General features: G+C 43.2%; 2 protein-coding genes across 10 annotated transcripts in view; one reads left to right on the forward strand and one right to left on the reverse strand.

Annotated features, from left to right (window-relative positions):
* The window catches only part of LOC110528829 (uncharacterized), an 84309-nt gene extending 73712 nt beyond the window's left edge, over positions 1-10597 (forward strand). For all 8 annotated transcript variants that reach the window (XM_090240086.1, XM_090240088.1, XM_090240087.1 and 5 more), the window contains 25 exons: positions 58-129; positions 219-245; positions 345-443; positions 560-595; positions 984-1067; positions 1161-1190; positions 1298-1333; positions 1702-1761; positions 1860-1937; positions 3643-3678; positions 4038-4091; positions 4331-4399; positions 4568-4633; positions 4816-4843; positions 4954-5007; positions 5108-5142; positions 5262-5384; positions 5528-5687; positions 5822-5886; positions 6028-6156; positions 6265-6297; positions 6430-7065; positions 7196-7393; positions 7512-7627; positions 7812-10597. In XM_090240086.1, the coding sequence (XP_090096212.1) occupies positions 58-129; positions 219-245; positions 345-443; positions 560-595; positions 984-1067; positions 1161-1190; positions 1298-1333; positions 1702-1761; positions 1860-1937; positions 3643-3678; positions 4038-4091; positions 4331-4399; positions 4568-4633; positions 4816-4843; positions 4954-5007; positions 5108-5142; positions 5262-5384; positions 5528-5687; positions 5822-5886; positions 6028-6156; positions 6265-6297; positions 6430-7065; positions 7196-7393; positions 7512-7627; positions 7812-8025 (2538 nt within the window). In that variant the 3' untranslated portion in view covers positions 8026-10597. The remainder of the gene's footprint in view (positions 1-57; positions 130-218; positions 246-344; positions 444-559; positions 596-983; positions 1068-1160; positions 1191-1297; positions 1334-1701; positions 1762-1859; positions 1938-3642; positions 3679-4037; positions 4092-4330; positions 4400-4567; positions 4634-4815; positions 4844-4953; positions 5008-5107; positions 5143-5261; positions 5385-5527; positions 5688-5821; positions 5887-6027; positions 6157-6264; positions 6298-6429; positions 7066-7195; positions 7394-7511; positions 7628-7811) is intronic.
* Positions 10525-20942, reverse strand: LOC110528833 (reduced folate transporter). Of its 2 annotated transcripts, XM_021610967.3 has the most exons (6): positions 20555-20942; positions 19080-19746; positions 16588-17389; positions 15460-15652; positions 15140-15281; positions 10525-15025 (listed from the first exon to the last, which is right to left on the reverse strand). In XM_021610967.3, the coding sequence occupies exons 2-6, from the start codon at positions 19350-19352 to the stop codon at positions 14822-14824; spliced, it is 1614 nt and encodes a 537-aa protein (XP_021466642.3). In that variant the 5' UTR covers positions 19353-19746; positions 20555-20942; the 3' UTR covers positions 10525-14821. The 2 variants fall into 2 exon arrangements, with proteins under 2 accessions (XP_021466642.3, XP_021466643.3); XM_021610968.3 differs by having other exon boundaries at positions 19080-20908.

Consider the following 20942-nt stretch of genomic DNA (forward strand, 5'->3'; position numbering starts at 1 on the left):
CGACATATTTTTGTGGAATTGTCTTTTTTGAACTGTATCTGTGTCCTCTCTGTGTAGGGTGACGGGGAGGGTTCCGGAGTGACGGGGGTCAATGGTGTTGCTGGGGTGATAGGGATTCCAGGACCACAGGTGATCTATACATTGCCATCCACTCATCATTTGGATTGCCTTTACAATCACATCAACTAATACATAGTCACATATCCATTGTTTTTCAGGGTCCGCCCGGAATCGCTGGCCTTCCGGTAAGAACCAGGAAATCCCTTTGAATATATTGCTAAGTTTGATTGGAGGCCATATCTTTGTTATATAGCAATGCTTACTGTATTCCTGTCATCATACAGGGAAGATCTGGTTTCCCTGGGCTTTCGGGAGAGAAGGGGAGCGAGGGAGCAAGAGGACGGGATGGAACACCAGGGATGGACGGATTCCCAGGACAATTGGTAGATCATTATCCCTCAGCCACCTCCCCAGAATCTATTAGAACGTTACTTAGGCTTTAGAGTAACCCACACAAAGTGCACTAACCTATTCTGTTTTGTTTCTTGTGTATACACAGGGAGACAAAGGGGAGAGGGGAGACAGAGGAGAAAGGGTGAGTTACCTACTCCTGATAACATGATGCTAACATAATTGCAAAAGGGTTTTCTAATGATCATGTCGCCTTTTAAAATGATACACTTGGATTAGCTAACACAACGTGCCATTGGAACACAGGAGTGATGGTTGCTGATAATGGGCCTCTGTACGCCTATGTAGATATTCCATAAAAAATCTGCCGTTTCCAGCTACAACAGTCATTTACAACATTAACAATGTTTACACTGTATTTCTGATCAATTTGATGTTATTTTAAATGGACAAAACATTTGCTTTTCTTTCAAAAACAAAGACTTTTCTAAGTGACCCCAAACTTTTGAACGGTAGAGTAAGTAGTCTAATAATTGTCCCACGGCTCTCATGTTGTGTGTGTGGTGTTGTAGGGTGAGCCAGGACGTGAAGGGGGGCCCCCTGGACCTCCAGGAGCCCCTGGCCCACCGGGACAGATCTACCAGACCTCAGGCAGCGTGAGTGTGGCTGTGTACTGTACGGTCTTGTTTGCTCTGGATCATAGTGATGTTTCAATGACACAACTGACCTACCTGTCTATCTTGTTGTAGTTTGATGGAGTTCTTGGGAATCAAGGACAGGTGAGAATTTGACTCAGCAGACAGTCACTATGCTACTCTACATGCAGTTTTATAATGTCTTATAATCTTTTAGAAAGTCACTCTAACCCTTATTTCCTTTTCTCCAGGGAGGACCAGGTCTTCCCGGCCGGGCAGGATTCCCAGTATGTATCAGTATCACACTGCCAATGAACACACAGTGGAGTGGAGACATTTACCATGACTGTTTCTAAAGATATTTCACAGTTGAAACACACCAAATAGTGTAACGGACAGTGTTGTTCTAGATGTATGGTGGAGATTGCGGCAAAAACTATTTTATAACATGTTAATGGAACATTTCAAAAAATATATATTTCACAGTTGAAACACCTTAATAGTGCTCCCTAATATAAAAATATATATAAAAAACAATGCTGTACGGCCTACTAGTTGTATGTTGAAAACTGCCTAAAACATGTTAATGGAACTCTCTTTTAAAAATATACACATACAAGGTTGTTATTTATACTGATCACAACTTCTTCTGTAGGGGCCTATGGGACCAAAGGGAGATACAGGAGAGCCTGGACAGCCAGGATACGCAGCTAAGGTCTGGTAATAACTTAATTCATATCTTGTTTTCTGTACAGTACAGGGAAAATTGCATGAAGTATTGACATATCTCCCTCCACCCTGTGTCCTGTCCAGGGGGAGAAAGGAGAACCTGGTATTATCATTGGGCCTGATGGAAGACCCCTGTACCTGGGAGGGCTGGGGTCTCAACCGGTGAGAAAAACCACACACTATATTTATAGTTGGTAGAAATACTGTATGTTATTATGTTTATCTCTTTTATAAAGTGGGGCAAAAAAGTATTTAGTCAGCCACCAATTGTGCAAGTTCTCCCACATAAAAAGATGAGAGAGGCCTGTAATTTTCATCATAGGTACACTTCAACTATGACAGACAAAATTAGAAGAAAAAAATCCAGAAAATCACATTGTAGGATTTTTAATGAATTTATTTGCAAATTATGGTGGAAAATAAGTATTTGGTCACCTACAAACAAGCAAGATTTCTGGCTCTCACAGACCTGTAACTTCATCTTTAAGAGGCTCCTCTGTCCTCCACTCGTTACCTGTATTAATGGCACCTGTTTGAACTTGTTATCAGTATAAAAGACACCTGTCCACAACCTCAAGCAGTCACACTCCAAACTCCACTATGGCCAAGACCAAAGAGCTGTCAAAGGACACCATAAACAAAATTGTAGACCTGCACCAGGCTGGGAAGACTGAATCTGCAATAGGTAAGCAGCTTGGTTTGAAGAAATCAACTGTGGGCGCAATTATTAGGAAATGGAAGACATACAAGACCACTGATAATCTCCCTTGATCTGGGGCTCCACGCAAGATCTCACCCCGTGGGGTCAAAATGATCACAAGAACGGTAAGCAAAAATCCCAGAACCACACGGGGGGGACCTAGTGAATGACCTGCAGAGAGCTGGGACCAAAGTAACAAAGCCTACCATCAGTAACACACTACGCCGCCAGGGACTCAAATCCTGCAGTGCCAGACGTGTCCCCCTGCTTAAGCCAGTACATGTCCAGGCCTGTCTGAAGTTTGCTAGAGAGCATTTGGATGATCCAGAAGAAGATTGGGAGAATGCCATATGGTCAGATGAAACCAAAATATAACTTTTTGGTAAAAAGCCAACTCGTCGTGTTTGGAGGACAAAGAATGCTGAGTTGCATCCAAAGAGCACCATACCTACTGTGAGCATGGGGGTGGAAACATCATGCTTTGGGGCTGTTTTTCTGCAAAGGGACCAGGACGACTGATCCGTGTAAAGGAAAGAATGAATGGGGCCATGTATCGTGAGATTTTGAGTGAAAACCTCCTTCCATCAGCAAGGGCATTGAAGATGAAACGTGGCTGGGTCTTTCAGCATGACAATGATCCCAAACACACCGCCCGGGCAACGAAGGAGTGGCTTCGTAAGAAGCATTTCAAGGTCCTGGAGTGGCCTAGCCAGTCTCCAGATCTCAACCCCATAGAAAATCTTTGGAGGGAGTTGAAAGTCCGTGTTGCCCAGCAACAGCCCCAAAACATCTGCATGGAGGAATGGGCCAAAATACCAGCAACAGTGTGTGAAAACCTTGTGAAGACTTACAGAAAACATTTGACCTCTGTCATTGCCAACAAAGGGTATATAACAAAGTATTGAGATACTTTTGTTATTGACCAAATACTTATTTTCCACCATAATTTGCAAATTAATTAATTAAAAATCCTACAATGTGATTTTCTGGATTTTTTCTCTCTCATTTTGTGTCATAGTTGAAGTGTACCTATGATGAAAATGACAGGCCTCTCTCATCTTTTTAAGTGGGAGAATTTGCACAATTGGTGGCTGACTAAATACTTTTTTGCCCCACTATGTGCCATGCCACATAATTTTTTTTATACCCTTTGACCTCTGTGTGCAGGGAGAGAAGGGACTCCCGGGACCTGAGGGACCTCCTGTAAGTACTCTCCTTTAACAGTGACATGCTTTGTTTCTGATTAGCCATCGATAACCGTGGATGTACTGTACATAGTTCTCTGTTTCTGTAGGGTCCAGCTAGTAGATTTATATTGTTCTGTCTCTATAGGGTCCATCTGGTAGATTTATATTCTTCTGTCTCTATGGGGTCCAGCTGGTAGATTTATATTGTTCTGTCTCTATAGGGTCCAGCTGGTAGATTTATATTCTTCTGTCTCTATGGGGTCCAGCTGGTAGATTTATATTCTTCTGTCTCTATGGGGTCCAGCTGGTAGATTTATATTCTTCTGTCTCTATAGGGTCCACCTGGTAGATTTATATTGTTCTCTGTCTCTATAGGGTCCCTATGGTCCAGCTGGTCTAAAGGGAGATATAGGCATGCCAGGTAGACCGGTAAGTATCTCTGTTCAGCAATTAGCCAAGTGGTGGTCCTCTGTAGCTCAGTTGGTAGAGCATGGCGCTTGCAATGACAGTGAGTACGATTCCTGGGACCACCCAAGTCGCTTTGAATAAAAGTGTCTGCTAAATGGCACTGAAGTGTGAATTAGAAAGAATCCAAGTGTGCTATTTCCCATTCAGTATTAACATGGTGATGGACTGCTGCTGAATGTGAACCAGTGTGTTGGTTACAGGGCCGTCCTGGGTTGAATGGTGTCAAAGGAGAGAGGGGGGATTCAGCGGGAGGGACTGGAGGATATGGAGTAAGTATCACACCGCTGGTTGGTGATTGATGGGATTCATACATGAAAGACTGTTGGGATGCAACCCAGAGGTCAGCATGTCAAATCATTCAGAAAAGCAGTGGTATGGTTAGACCGTCATGACCCAGACAGGGCATCAGTTTAACCCAGATTGATCCATGTTTTTAGGGTCCTCCGGGACCACCTGGCCCACCCGGACCCCCCGGGCCAGCAGTACCTCTGGACAGGTTCAATGTGAGTAGATGTCTGATCCAGTATTGTATCTTTCCCAGGCGTTGGTGTTGTGAGTTAAATGCTGTAGTCAGTCAGGTTGTTAAAACCCACAAAGTCACTAATGTGGGTTTACAAATTGATAGGGTTTCTTTCCAAGGTACAGTAGTGTAACTCTCCTCCCCTTTGTTCTGTTTCACACTCAGAGGGATGATGTCTCACGGTTATATCCTGGTAAGTCAACTCATTCTCATTGGCCAGTCCCACACCATGACATAGAACGTTACATGTAAAACGATGTCATGTGTTGGCTTACATGTTGGCCTTTTTCCCCCACCCATCAGACTCCAAAGGAGACAAAGGTGATCGTGGAGTACCAGGAATACCCGGGGTACCAGGTACAGTAAAAGCAGCTAGTTATTTACCTCCGCTGGCCTTAGGTGTACTAACACACGAGATTGAGCTGATTGAACTCACGTTCTATCGTCTCCACTCTAGGTCTCACGTCCAACTTTGACATCTACACCTTCAAGGTAAGTGACGTTACGACAAAGGAGCTCTACACTCACAACCCGCCATGCGTCTGTATGTGTTTGACGTGAGGTCAAATGACGTGGTGTGTGTGTGTGTGTGTGTGTGTGTGTGTCTGCAGAAGGAGATGAAGGGAGAGAGAGGAGACTCGGGGATGAAGGGGGAGAAGGGCGAGCCAGCCGGAGGATATTATGGCGGCGGTTACGGTGGACAGGGTGGTCAACCTGGACCTCCAGGACTTCCGGTAAGAATAACCACTGAACAACAACAGCCATTTTATTTTACTGCATTCTCCACGTTTTATCAGTGCCTTGCATCAAAAGACATGTGGAATTGAATTCCATTAGAAAGTTTTAATGAGCAGGACAAATATCTATCGATCTCCAGGGGCCAAAGGGAGAGTCCATCATCGGTCCTTCAGGGCCCCAGGGCCCTCCAGGTAACCCAGGAAGAGGGTACGAAGGCAGGCAAGGGAACCCAGGCCCACCAGGGCCCCCCGGACCTTCAGGATCATCCTCCTCACCTGGAGCCTACAGGCCAACACAGAGTGAGGCGTACTCTCTCGCACACACACTCATACATACATACAGTACATAGGCAGAAACACAACTTTCTGGGGACATGAAGTACAGTAGCTCCTTGGTTAACAGCTTCAATGAATGTGATCTTTTTACATCTCAGCCATCAGCATCCCTGGACCTCCGGGCCCTCCTGGCCCACCTGGAACTGATGGACACTCCTCTGGGGTGAGTCTGTTAACCCCTCCATTCCTAGTGTAGGGTCTAGGAGGTTAGGGCCTGTTTCTGGACGGGGCCTCACTGTGATGATATACACACCCCTTCCAGGATGTGGCATCATTTAGCTCCTTGTCGTCCACGTTTGAACAGGTGATGGTGCTGAGGTCATATGACACGATGACAGCCACGGCCAGACGACAGGCAGAGGGGACGCTGGTGTATCTGGTCGACCAAACAGACTTTTACATCAGAGTACGAGATGGTTTCCGGCAAATCCAGGTGCAGTGTTTACCGGTGTAATGGATGCAAGCCACTATATTTATAAAATACAACACCTTCATCCTTTGTTAATGTTTACATGATTAACTTGGAAGTTTTACCTTTCAGCTTGGACCATACATAGCTTTACCCCCTGACCAGGTAAGTCGTTGGAAATGTGCACTTGAGAAATGCTGACAAACTATTGTGACAGTGAAGGAATCACTTAATGAAGTTATTAATCACATTAGTGAATCTTATTGACATGATTTCTCTGCCTGTATCCATCTGAAGGGTAATGAGGTAGCAGCTGTCGACCCTCCTCCAGTGGTCTACTACCAGCCAGACCATCCCTCTAACACGGCCACAGAGCAACCCCCCAGACAGCTAGACCCCCACCAGCCACAGCCTGAGGGACAACACCCTGTTCACCCCGACCCACGTTACCCGACTCACCCGGATCCACGCTACCCAGCCCAGCCTGATCCACGCTACCCAGCCCAGCCTGATCCACGCTACCCAGCCCAGCCTGATCCACGCTACCCAGCCCAGACGGATCCACGCTACCCAGCCCAGCCTGATCCACGCTACCCAGCCCAGCCAGATCCACGCTACCCAGCCCAGACGGATCCACGCTATCCAGCCCAGCCAGATCCACGCTACCCCTCACATTCAGACCCTAGATACCCCTCACACCCCGACCCACGCTACCCCTCACATTCAGACCCTAGATACCCCTCACACACTGATCCACGGTACCCCAGTTATACAGACCACCAGCACAACCCTGACCCTGTTCAGCCGGTCCAGCCCCAGCCAGCCCCTGTCCCACAGAACCCAGTTTACTCAGACACCCGCTACCCTGTAACCCCACAACACAGACCCAGACCTCCTGAGACCCCCAGCCACCAACACACGTCAGGCCCAAGCGTGAGTAGCCAGTGATTTAAATGTCATAAATGTAACCTAAAAACATGCCACTGCTGAAATACTTCTGGTTGTGGATGTGATGGGAAGCACGTTTTTAAAAGCAGACTTTTCTTCTTCGTTCCTTCTGCAGATTCACCTGGTCGCCCTGAACGCCCCCCAGGGGGGTAACATGCGGGGTATCAGAGGGGCAGACTTCCTGTGTTTCAACCAGGCTCGGGCCATCGGGCTGAAGGGAACCTTCCGGGCTTTCCTCTCCTCCAAGCTCCAGGACCTTTACAGCATCGTCCGCAAGTCAGACAGAGATCGCATGCCCATCGTCAACCTAAAGGTACTATCGGCTAAGACTGAGATGCATTTTCAGCTTCATTCAGAATCCCAGTATCATTCCATATCATTTAAGTAATTGGCAGCAACTGTCCCTAACCATTTGTCTGTCCCCTCTATAGGATGAGGTCCTGTTTGACAGTTGGGAGGCCATCTTCAGTGACTCAGAGGGCAGAGTGAAGGACAATGTACCCATCTACTCCTTCGAGGGCAAAGACATTTTCACAGACGGCACATGGTGATAAACTACACTTCTACATATCACTCACTATACACAAAATATCAAAACCTCTTTTTACAACACCCATAAGGAGGCATTGATAAGTTATGTAAAGTTAACAGCTGAGAAAGTGAATGGAAGCAAAAATATGATGATTCATTCCTTCATCTCGTTCTCTCCCTTATTCCCTCTCCTCACCCAGGCCAGACAAGATGATATGGCACGGTTCGACCAGCAGGGGGCACGGCCAGGTGGATAACTACTGTGAGACGTGGCGTATAGGGGAGCGTGCGCTGACGGGCATGGCCTCCTCTCTACAAGAGGGCCAGCTCCTCCAACAGAGAACCAGCAGCTGTCACAGCTCCTACGCCGTGCTCTGCATCGAGAACAGCTACATCGGACAATTCAAGAGATAGGACTGACCGACCAAACGCACACACACACTACAGCCAGATCAAGAGATAAGCCTAATGAAACACCCACACAAACACATCAGCCAATCCAGGAGGCCTAACAAAACGTAAGTACCAGTGGAGGCTGGTGACTTAAAAAACGAGGATGGTAGACCCAGGGTATAGGCGCGGAGCGCACGGAGACAACAAAGTGTGTTTCAAAAATCGTCAAATACTAATTATTTTAACCTAAAGCATTTAATAAAGACATTTATAGTACACTATTATGGGGAATGGGAATGAGAGGGCTACTTACAGTGTTGGAAAGGGACCACAGCAGTGATTGAATGAGGGTATGAGGCATGAGTTGAGGTGTTCAGAGGCTTGACCAGTGCAGGACAGGATTTGCCTAGAAAGACAAACAATAACACAACACACTACACAGTTAGACAAAAGAGCTCAGAATGAGTTAGTCTAAGCAAAGAGTAAAATTATTGATGTGTAATAATGTGATTGTGTTTGACTCTTCAAAAATGAACGAGAGAAAATTGATAGGGGGACTTACAGAGCTTGGAGAGGAAACATTCAATGTGGATGAGCGGGCACATGAGACATGGCTTCAGTTCATGTCAGGAGATAGTTGACAATGGTAGTGGAGTGGTCATAACCTCTTAATCAGTGAACAGGAGGGGACATACCTGTAAATACAAATAGCAGATACATTCCATTACTTCTATGAAGTTAAACTCAAGACATCTCAAAATTCACTAAGTCAAACACAGACGGCTAGCTACTGAAGTTAGCGAGGCTAACTTTTAAAAATGTTAAATCAATTGCACTAACTGGACATAAAAATGAAGTTCTAAAACCAAGAAAACTATAATATACCTCTTCTGTCTCCTGTCATTTGAAAAAAAAACAAATTTGGATTAAATAAAATCCCCAAAATGCTCAACTATCATTGTTCACTCTTAATCTCTATCTGACAATGTCACCAAGTTTCAAAACACATAGAATCCCCATAATGCTCTGTGGCACAATCCCAATAAAACACACTATTTGTTCTCTGATCATAAAAGCTTTGATCTGTTGGAGGACTTCCTCCGGAAGTGGTCATAATTACCATGTATGTCTACGGAAGGGGGTGAGGCCTACGAGCCTCCTAGGTTTTGTATTGAAGTCAGAGGAGGATGGAAGCTAGCTGTCCTCCAGCTACACCATGGTGCTACCCCAGACAGTGCTGTTGAAGTTACTGTAGACCATCATTGCAAAACAGTGTATTTTAATCAATTATTTGGTGACATATGAATATATTTAGTATAGTTTTATCTAAAAAGTATAACTTGAATGTTTCTAATGTTTACATTTTTATGAAATTTCACCGAAGATGGTCCTTCCCTTCCTCCTCTGAGGAGCCTCCACTGGTACACACACACACACACACACAACGGTGCTTTGTATATAACAGCTATATTCCCCTTCTCCAATACACTCAGTCCAGCTGGCCAAATAGGACCACATGTCCATAATATGGGGTTGATCAAGAACAGCGACAACCAGGCTAAGAGATGGACCCCCCCTATACCCCAATCCACCCCCCTTTATACACTGATCGCAGCTGACCAAACAGCCCACCCCGACCCCCTGCACATACGTCTAAATCACTGTTCTGTAAACACCTCAACACTGGGGTTTTCAGTAGAGGTTGTATTCATTCCACTTCTCCTTTCACTGTCCACTTCAGAAAGCCATGTTCATTGGGGGTTAGAAGACAGACTATCACAATGTACATTTATTTTTTTGTGGTCTTACCCTCAAAAGCATAATACCTGCATTGTAGAAAGTCTATAGCCTTTTAACAGTTTGCCCTAGAATCAGACCGCACCTACAGATTAAACAGGACACTAATTCTGTTCTCTATGATTCCAACAAGCTAACTGTTGCAGTATTGTATATTAAATGATTATTATCCATTGTTGTAATTTTTTATTAACTTTACATTTTGTTGTAATCAGTACATATAACCAGTTTTTGAAGTACTATCTATAACATTGTCATAAATGTTGGATGGTTTTATTTTGCTAGCGGACATCAAAAGAGAACAGGATATTTAAAATGTTTTGATATCAAAAGGAGTATTTATTTTGCGATTAACATTTTTTTTAAGTACTTTTAACATTCACACTTTTCAGTAATTGACTCCATGGATCTATGTATTGACAGAGGAAGAGATGAGCCTGGGCCAAGAATCATGACATTTTGTATCAAAAATCTAATTACTATGTTTTTGTTTTGCAATGTCCTTTTGCGTTTCAAAATTCTCAAAAAGTGCTCTTAAGTGTTTTTCATGTCTATGCACTGTGATAGAAATTAAATAAGGCTTTTAATCCAAAGACGAAAGCAATGCAGCTCACTGAATTAACCGGTGTATGACCCTGGTGAGGAGTTTCCTGAGGTGACATGTACTGTGCCATTTCTCTCAATGTCATCAATGTTTATTGCAAACAAACAAATGCTACATTGTTTTTCCAAACTGATTTATTTGTAAATCAAAAATAAAATGTTGACATAAGTCTGTTTTTTTACAGCAACAAAATAGGTTCACAGTCATTCACCCAAAGTGTATATATATTCAGCATTGATTGAAGTCAGTGTGACAATAATAAACATGAACAATTCTGACAGTTAACGTTACAAATCTTATCCTATACTGAACTCGTTGGCTAGTATACTGCACGGCCTATAGACCATAAGGTGCAATTAATCTCATACCTTTGTATTTGTTTACGAGGCCATATGACCATGTAAAAATCATTGTATACTCTACAACCTCATCACTATATGCTGAAACCTACCTTGAGATATGACCTTTTAAATCAATTAGAGAATAGTGCAAAGTTCAAGTTGCATATCTCGTGTTCCGGACCCATTATACATAGCATTCTCAAGTTAAGTGCTTGTATTGTTCACACACATCTTTTATCCACCCTACATGTAATTAATAGACACTCAACTACTATAGTCTATATTCTGACATGATTTCTCAGTTTTGTAGTAAGATGGTCCTAAGATTACTCAAGGGGACCGGAATTCAGCAAACCACTTCCTATGCACAGCAATTCAATTAAAGGCAACTTCAATTTAAAAAAATGGGTAGGTATAATCTGCATTTATGGGCGTACTTTAAGTATGGTATAAACACATTCAGAATGTAAAGGGTACACCAGATATGAGTTCCTCGAGTTGTCAGATTCCAAAGAATAAACATATAGGCCTAAAATATATTTACATTTTTCAACTTCATTATTTCCTCAGTGACAAACATTTAAGAAAACACAATTTTACTCTTACGCACACAGATAAATAAATTGTTCCATTAAAACAGTAGTTCCCAAACTGGGATGGGATGCAGAAAAGAGAACGGACCTATACATTTTTCAATAATAGCCTATAATATTTGAGAATTTACAATCAACAAAATAAAAGCTAGACAATCAGGCCTCCACTGATGTTATGTTTGTGCATAAGAACACCAACCATGTCAAAATGCATAGAATTGAAGGAAATTTGTTTTAAAATTGCAAAAATGTTATTTCAGCTCCATGGCAGGATGTGGAATTGCAGGGGATTAGCTTTGAAACTGCAAAATATTGTGTCCACTGCCAAGATCATATTCATGCTTTGGTCTGTGTGTGTGTTTTTTTTTACCACTTAACCCTTATGGTGGGTGGAGACTCAAAACACAGCTCAATTGGTGGGCCACGAAGCAAAAACTTTGTGAGAACCCCTGCATTTAAACAATACAAAATAGCTCATTTGAAAATAACATGCAGAATAAAGGTCTGCCAGCTCATTGCTAAATCCTCCAACTCATTTGCAGTAGTTCATAACAACTATACTCCAGTTTACACATTCACATTCATGTGGGCTTCCTATTACAAAAGATGACAATGAACGGATGATTAGCACTGCTGGGGGAGAAAAGACAAATCTGCATGAAAACATTTCAACAAAAATAGGGGAGAGTGGGGTAAGTTGAGCCAAAGAGGTAAATTGAGCCACCCTTGTTTCTAGGAAACTATACATAAAATGTTATAATTTGACCAAATATCTAGGAAGAGGTCATCATTTCATGGAGTCTGAAGGAAGAAACCATTTGGAAAAAGCTAAGTAAAAAAATATATATAAAAAATAAAAAGATTTTCACCAAGTCAAATTCATTTCTGTTATAGAGGTTTCATGATGCTTGTATCTAAAGCAAAGTAGATAACTTTAAGATTATTCTATACACCAGCATGAAAGTGCTTTATTGTATGTGTGTGTGCTAATATCATCAAAATGTTTGCCTTGGGGTAAAAGTTGAACCAATGGCAAGTTGAGCAAATTGAAGTGTTTTCATTCCAGGCACAATGCAAGGCATTATCGCTGGGATATGAGATAACAGGACCTGGCCAATGTTTAAAAATATATATATAAAACTACAAAGTGTTTGAACGTAAAAAATGGCTCAACTTACCCCACTCTCCCGTAAGCAAAACTATACACAAAATGATCGCTAAAACACTTCCTGACACAAGGTGCATTGAATTACTCACTGGCAACAAGCATAACTTGTTCCCAACTGGCCTACCTGGTTAAATAAAGGTGACATTTAAAAAATAAAAGTCCACTGATATGGTTAGTTTGAAGGCCCTAAAACAATTGGCATCTGCTTTGTTCACAAGCAATCGCTGATTAAACCTAAGACAGTGGGAGTGTAGTGAACATACACACGAAGGGCTTCATTTAGAAAATCTTCTCACTCTTCAAATAAAAATATTCAGGAAGATTCAGCAGCCCCAAAATGCATCCTGTCATGTGTCTACTTAATCTAAAGCAATGCTAATGTGATCACATAGTAATCATGATCCTGTGGGGCACACCTCTCTCACTGGAGGACTTCTGTACAGCTAACAATAGACACGCAGATTCAAAAATATGGTTTTCGCTAATCAATACAATTGCAGCAATTGTTGAGAATTCCTAATGATCGAAAAACAGTGAATCATTTGCTGAATATAAACAGGCTATTGTTCCATCAGTAGAAGAAGTAGTCCAGTAGAATTAGACTGTTTCTGTAGATCATTTCCTATTGGTCCCCTCTACTTGAAATTATTATTTTCTCAGTCAGAGTTACGAAAACAAACGTGCTTCAACATTATCAGGGAACATATGATTACCCTGTATTTGGAAACCTCTGAACATAATCAACAGTGCATAACACCATTTGGGATGTTTCTGGGATAAGAAGAGCAAAGCAGCCACTACATAGTACATGTCAACAGTCTCTCTGAGAACATTAGGCTGACAACTAGGCCCAAACTCTGACTATTAAAAACAAAACACTGTTTGAGTGAGAAGTAGGGATTGGTCTAAAGCCGAAAAATAAAATTCCTTAAATTGACCTACGACAGTAGCTATATGCTGGTCTATTGTACTTCGAAACAATGTTGAGGCAGGTTGCTTAGGATGTAAACCTTCCCAAACAGCCTAATTCATTCTGTTAGAGGTGCTCCCACAATAATGTGATTTGTACCGCATACAAGGTCATGTATTGCTACTTACAAGCAGTGGTGTAAAGTACTTAAAAATACTTAAGAAGTATCTGTACTTTACTATTTATATTTTTGACAAATTTTACGTCACTACATTCCTAAAGAAAATAATGTACATTTTACTCCGTACATTTTCCCTGACACCCAAAAGTACTCGTTACATTTTGAATGCTTAGCAGGACAGAAAAATGGTCAAATTCACACTTATCAAGAGAACAACCCTGGTCATCTCTACTGCCTCTGATCTGGCAGACTCACTAAACACAAATGATGTCTCAGTGTTGGAGTGTCCCCCTGGCTACTGATGAAGAAAAAATGCAATTGTGACATCTGGTTTGCTTAATAAGTAATTTGAAATCATTTATACTCTTACTTTTTAATACTTAAGTTTATTTAAAACCAAATACTTTTAGACTTTTACTTGAGTCATTTCTATGAAGGTATCTTTACTTTTAAGTATGACAAGTTGGTACTTTTCCCACCGCTGCTTACAAGACCATTAGGGTTGATCGAGTGAGCTTTTTATATTATCTTGTAGTAATGTAGGTGGGCCCTGCCTGTAATTCTTTAAAAACATTGAGAAAAAAATATGTATTCCATAATAACATCCTTTTGGTGAACTGAATACACGTTGGATATAACGGATAAGGCACTAAGGGCTGAGAACAGTGACTGTTCACTAACACTGGTAAACTACACTCCCCCAACACATCCAACGAAGTGTCACGAGGTCTCGACTCACCTCTAAGTCTCATCTGTCCTTGTGCAGTCGTGTGGAAACCGTAGCGAGAGATTCCCAGACCGTTTAGACAACTCAATGTTAGTGTAAGGGGTTTAGGTGTTGATGTAAAGATGACAATGTTCAAGGGATAGTTGAGGATTTTGGCAAGGAGACCCTTTATCTACTTCCACACAGTCAGATGAACTCATGGATACCATTTGTATGTCTCTGCATCCAGTATGAAGGAAGTTAGAGGTAGTTTCGCGATCCAATGCCAACTAGCGTTAGCTAGCGCAATGACATGAAGTCTACATGAACAACTTGCATGCTAGCTGTTCCGATAGACTTCCAGTCATTACGCTAATGGTAGTTAGCAATTTGGCTAACGCTAGGTAGCAAATTCCTTTAAATTGCATGCAGATACATAAAAATGGTCTCCACGAGTTAATCTGACTCTGGGGAAGTAGATAAAGGGCTTCATTGCCAACATTCTGGAATATCCCTTTCAGGCCTTCACGTTGTTCCCATTGGACAGAGGTTCCGTCTCCGAGGGGTTTGATGGTACGGGACATAGCTCAGTGGGCGTGGCCTGGTCGGTGTCCCCTCCACCTCCTGCCGATTGGTTCCTGTAGTGGCGAATGATGACCCAGGCAGCACAGCCCAGGTAGATAACTGTCAGCAAGGCAAAGTAGAAGAAGTAGACCAGGAACTATTGGAGAACAGAACAGCACTCATTAGAAAACATATGGTGTTCCCATATGGGTGACGTCAGCTTGCAGGAAGTCGTCTGAGCGTGGTCGTAATCAGAGTGTGTGTGACTGACCTGGGAGTGTACGTCTAGTCCCAGACCCTTCTTGTCAGAGACGATGAGGGTGATGATGGTCTTCAGAACGGTCGCCAGGAAAGTGTTGACCCCAAACACCAGGGCACACAGCTCCTTGGTGAGCGACGAGGCGATCTGGAAACTACAAACACCACAACAGGATAGTCAGCAGATTAAATGTACAGCCTAAAGTAAGAAAGACGTGACAGTTCTATTTGACAATGCATTCATACACTGTACACGTCTGAACATGAAAATCCCCCAAATCCCATTATATGTATACAACAACGTTAAATAAAAGTAGACCTAAGGAAACGTACATGGCGATAGGCACGAGGAACTGGTAGAAACCCTTGAAGAGGGAGTAGGCCACATAGCAGACCCAGATGTTGCTGGTGGTCCCCATGAGGAGCAGCAGGCCAGCCTGCAGAGCCGTGATGATGCCAATCACCAGCTCAGACCACACGTTCCAGCGGATCTTCACGAAGCCCGCTGCAAACGACGTGATCGCACCTGGGACAGAGTAAACGGGGTGGAGTTAGTCGAAGAAGATAAGCTGATTAAGTTAATGACTGAGTAGGTGATTAAGACTTGGGGAACTTCATTTAATAAATGCTGTGTGTGGACTCAGGGTCACAGTTTGACATTATCATATCAAGGCAAACAGAGGAGATTGCTGGTTCAGTAAGCCTTTATGTTATTATTATGCATCAATAAAAATAATTCTACTAAATGACTATGGGGAGCAGCACATTGTCTGGCGTCATCTCCCTGTGTGATCAACATCTAAACCATTGTCATCTTCCACACCTTTCAACAGAACGTGACTGTTTAGTCTACTATTGTCTCACCACATTCTACTTCATGGGAATTCCTCTTTCTAGATTGATGGGCTTTGTATGTCTCCTGTCCTTGTCAGCTGTTTAGGTCATGTAATTTCAGTCATAATTAAATAATTGGAGAGGGGTCAGTCTAAAACAGTGTTTCCCAACGCCAGTCCCCCCAACGGTGCACATTTTTGTTGTGGCCCCGGACAAGCACACCTGATTCTACTTGTTAACTATTCATCAACTATTGAATCAGGCGAGTTAGCCTGGGGCTACAACAACGTGTTGTTGGGGGTACTGGAGGACTGGAGATGGGAAACCCTGGTCTAAGACAAACTTATTGACCTGACTTTACGTGACGCCGGAGAACTCATTTGACTGAGAAAATATGTACCTTGAAGCATGTTGCCATGGTTCTCTCACTACTACCACTGCCACCTGCTGTAGAGGTGTTAATATTTTGTAGGAATCATTGACTTGGAGAACACAGGCTCCAACCCTGTCAGACAGTAAAGACCCAGGTGAATGCTACATATTTGTTATTAAAACACTTGTATACCTGGCTTTGGAGGGCCTTTGTACCCAGACTAAAACTAAAACCTAGGGAAATGGATCCCTCACCCAGTAGTGTGGAGACAGCCTCCACCCCTCCGTTGTAGACGTGTTTGTTCTCCGTGGCGGGGTACACCTTGTTCCACAGGACATGGACGTACAACAGCACCAGGTAGTAGCCAGCGGAGTTGAACACCCACCACAGGCTCCACAGTCTCAGGCTGGGCCTCCGCGGCACGTTCCTCAGCTCCTTCAGCATCTGAATAAACACTGAGTCCCTCCAGGAGGAACCAGAGCTGAGAGGGGCCAGGGAGGGTGTGTCACCTGAACCCAAGCCCGCTTCGCCCTGCTTCATCCTGGCCAGCTCCGACTGGGCGGCAGCCTGCTCCTGGAGGTTCCTCTGGGCAGCGTGGTGGGCCCTGTTGAAGAACAGGGACCTCTTGGGCCAGGGCAGGCAGCAGGAGAGCACCAGGCCGAAGGACACCAAGGCCAAGGAGACAGCACTGAGCATGGCGAAGGAGAGCCTGCCCACGGATATCAGCACCTGGCCCAGCACCGAGCTAGCAAACACCCCCATGAGGACGCAAGAGCGCGAGTAGCTGGCCACACGTTGGTAGAGCTCTGGGGTGACCAGGGAGAATATGTAGGAGGAGTAAGCCACGCGTGCTGCCATGGTGATACCGTAGAAGAACTCCATGAACTGCATCTCTAAGAGGGAGGAGCCCAGGAGGAGGAGGAGCCAGATGGCCACATGGCTGAGGCTGGAGAGGACCAGGACGGGCTTGTAACGCAGGACGTCTGTCAGGAGGAAGACTGGCACCAGCACCGCCATGTAGGAGTAGGACAGGATCGGGTTGATCTCATTGGTCACCTGGAGGAAGAGAATGGCAGGTATGAGAGGGGGAGACCACATAGAAGAGACAGAGGACTCAGTGGAATCCAGTTCTCCTTGTAAAAAGTTGCAAAAACCTTCACTGATCACCTTCATTTGAACTAATGCTACATTGTAGGCAAGGACACCTTCCAATGAGTCTGCAGACGTCAGGCCATTAGGTTCATTAGTTGATACTGAGCCAGACAAGCCTACAGTAACCAATCAGAAAAAGAGACTGCCCTAATTTGTAGGAATGTGAACTTTGACCATACTGAGGAGGGGTTACTGCACTCACACTGTGATAGCCTTATTACAGTTCAGTGGGTTCCATGACTAAGGAACACTGGTTCAATTATTTTAGGATTGGGCGGTTGTAGTTCAAGCTCCTAGTATAAATTCAGATGGAACACGTGTCAGCTGATATAGCTTATATCAGGGTTGTCATTCTACGTGACATACAAGGCTATAGCCTCCAGCGCAGGACATTGCCTTTCATATCCCTCAAAATCAATTGGGCCTCAGGTTGAACTGACATGCCCTGGCCTTTAAATATATATATATATATATATATATCATTTTATGTTTTACATTTAACCTTTATTTAACTAGGCAAGTCAGTTAAATAAAGGTTCAATAAAAAAATAAAAAATAAAAATTCAGTAGAAGACCGATAGCAATAGTTGACACGACTAACAATATACTTGTTTACTAAGCAAGAGTGAAGATAAGTTTCTCAATCCTTCCTACTAGTGCTCCAAAATTATTGAATTCACATAGTAATCAAAATACTAACGTGCAATATCTATATCGCAAGAGATCCATATTGCAAGAGATCCATATTGCAAGAGATCCATATCGCAAGAGATCCATATCGCAAGAGATCCATATTGCAAGAGATCCATACTGCATGCAATATTTTGAAACGTGTAATGGACGTTTTTATAGTTTCCGCCATTGTTTTCTCCTCTTGCGGCTGCTTCCCACCAAGCGGTGCAGTTCCTCCTCCTTGCTGTTAGATTCACTGTAAGTTTGCATGCTATTCTGTTAGGTCAATGCAGTCAACTAATCGTTCCAAACAAGAACAATGCCGCTTTCCACTTTGGTTCGTAATAACGATGGGGGACCAAATCTAAACAGTTACATATCGGGATATTATTTGTGACTATATATATATATATATATATCATACCACTGACAATATCACCCCCCCCCCCCAATGACTGATAAAACTCATTTTCTCATGGCTCTCTCTTGTCCCTCTGCAGCAGACATATGGTGAGCAATATGTTTGGAACATCGAATCGCAATGAAATCACAGTATCGAATTGCAATACATATCGTATCGGCACCTAGGTATCGTGATAATATTGTATTGTGAGGTCCCTGGCAATTCCCAACCCTACTTTGTAATATAAGTTATTCCATTTCTATGATTCCAACAATTCACCCAAGTATTTTGATCTTTAACATCAAATTGCAACATTTGGTAAGATGTTTTTTTTTCTCAACTCAATTATTCGCCCATATTGTGCAGCCCTACCTCCTACACATCTACCCACCCTTAAAAACTGTGGTCAACTTAAGAGACACACACACGGATAGTTGCATACACAAACTGCCCTCTCACGCAAAACACACCACACCAACATTCCAAACTGTTATAGGGGGATGACTGTGCATCACTGACCTGTTCCCTGGTGAAGTTCTTCTCCATGCTGAGCAGGTTTGGTGTTATAAAGGGCTCCCCAGGCTTCAGCTGCACCATAAACCCATAGAAACACAGGAACACCACCGACAACTCCCAGGTCCGGGCGGTCTTGGTCTGGCCGTCTGAGGGGTCCTCAGGTGGGGGAAGAGCCATCTCAGGGTCAGGCTCTCCAGGGGAGGTCTCCTTCAGGTCCAGTTCAGCCTCTTCCTCCACAGCCCTGTCCCCACTCACCATAGCGTCTTTGCCCACCATGGTAGTGGCCTGACAGTGGACACTGGGGTCCCAAGTCTACCTCTGACTGTATCAAATGACTAAGTGGTATTGCTATAGTGAAGAGGCTTGCTATAGGATTTTTCATAGAAACCAGAGAGTAGGGCCTAAACCACCAATTCAGATGTTCTAAGCAGACAATGAGTAGAGATTCCTGTTAGCACTGTTCCCTTACAAGTTCCACAAAGGATCCAGTGTTAAACATTAGAGGGGGTGAGAGGGAAACCTTTCACAATGACGAACATGGAGTTAAAGTGCTACCTGCAGCCATTTTCATACTCTATGTATGAGAGAAGGTTAACCTTTGCTCCATTCCATGGATTAACAATGATTGAAAGCAAGCTAGTTTACAGCTGGACCTCTGGTCTGTGTGAACCTGTAAAATACAATAATGTTTGCAAATAGTCACTCAAAGTTTGTTTTCTGACAGAGTGCTTTATTCTTAATTATTTTGTGGGATGGTGCTCAACCAAACTCCCTATGTCCAAAGCTGTCCTTTCCCATCAAATCACACGTATTATAGTAACAACCATGGTAAACAACGACCCTAACAGATCTGAGCTGTCAGGTAACGAGTATTATTTGGGTGCAGTCAATGTATGATAACTTTGTTGTTCTCTGTTGGACTGATTTATTAACTTGGGGTTGACACACTCCAAAAAAAATAGATTCACAACTAACGACTTGTGTAACGTTTACCATGGTTAGAAAGCTTTGTAATTGCAATGCTGCATGCGTGAGACCAGACATAGTTACTTTAAAAAGTATTCGCTAAAACAGGGGTGCAACTTCTGCACGCATGGCTGGCACGAGCCATATTCAATGTTAGCTAACTAGTTACGTTAGCTAACCAGATTCCAGTCTGGAATACCTAACGTTAGTTAGCTAAAGGTAGCTAAGCTTGTCTGGAAGAGGTAGGAGCTTATTTTAATAAACCCCTTGCTAGTGAACAATGTCAGAGAGCTAGCTACAGCTAAAATCAAATAGCCTATACAATTTAGCTAACTGCCTACAGTAGCTGACACTATCTAGCTAACGTTAGCTCCATCATGCGAGTTAATATTATCTTATTGCAGGGAACATTGGTGAACTTGTTAGCTAGCTGAAGTTGACACCAATAATTGGGTTTTAAACAATGTACATACAACTTTGTACATTGACAAGGAAAGTAGGTAAAAACCTACCTCTAAATTCTTCCCCGACTGAACTCGTGTGCGCGCTGTTGCTCAGTTGAATGCATTTCAGAGTAACTGAGTCTGTGAGATTTTGCAAGGAACTATGGGGGCTGTAGTTTCTGTTGATTGACCGGAGATAATCCAAAGTGCACCTTAAAAGGTATTTATCAATTAACATTAGTATATCACTCAATGATCAATCTTTTCAATGTTTAAATATCAATGCCCAATAGGCTACATAATGTATTCCAACATATTAGGACATAATATCACATGAACATTTAACGAATAAAGACAAACACCCTACACAAAACATAGAGCATTCTACTGAGCACGCAACTGAACATTGCCCCATGGATAATCATTGGACGTGACCGTGGCGCGCGCGCTGTGGAAT

Source organism: Oncorhynchus mykiss, chromosome 7 (assembly GCF_057628025.1).
Source record: "Oncorhynchus mykiss isolate SJ-2025 chromosome 7, ASM5762802v1, whole genome shotgun sequence".
Taxonomy (NCBI): Eukaryota; Metazoa; Chordata; class Actinopteri; order Salmoniformes; family Salmonidae; genus Oncorhynchus; species Oncorhynchus mykiss.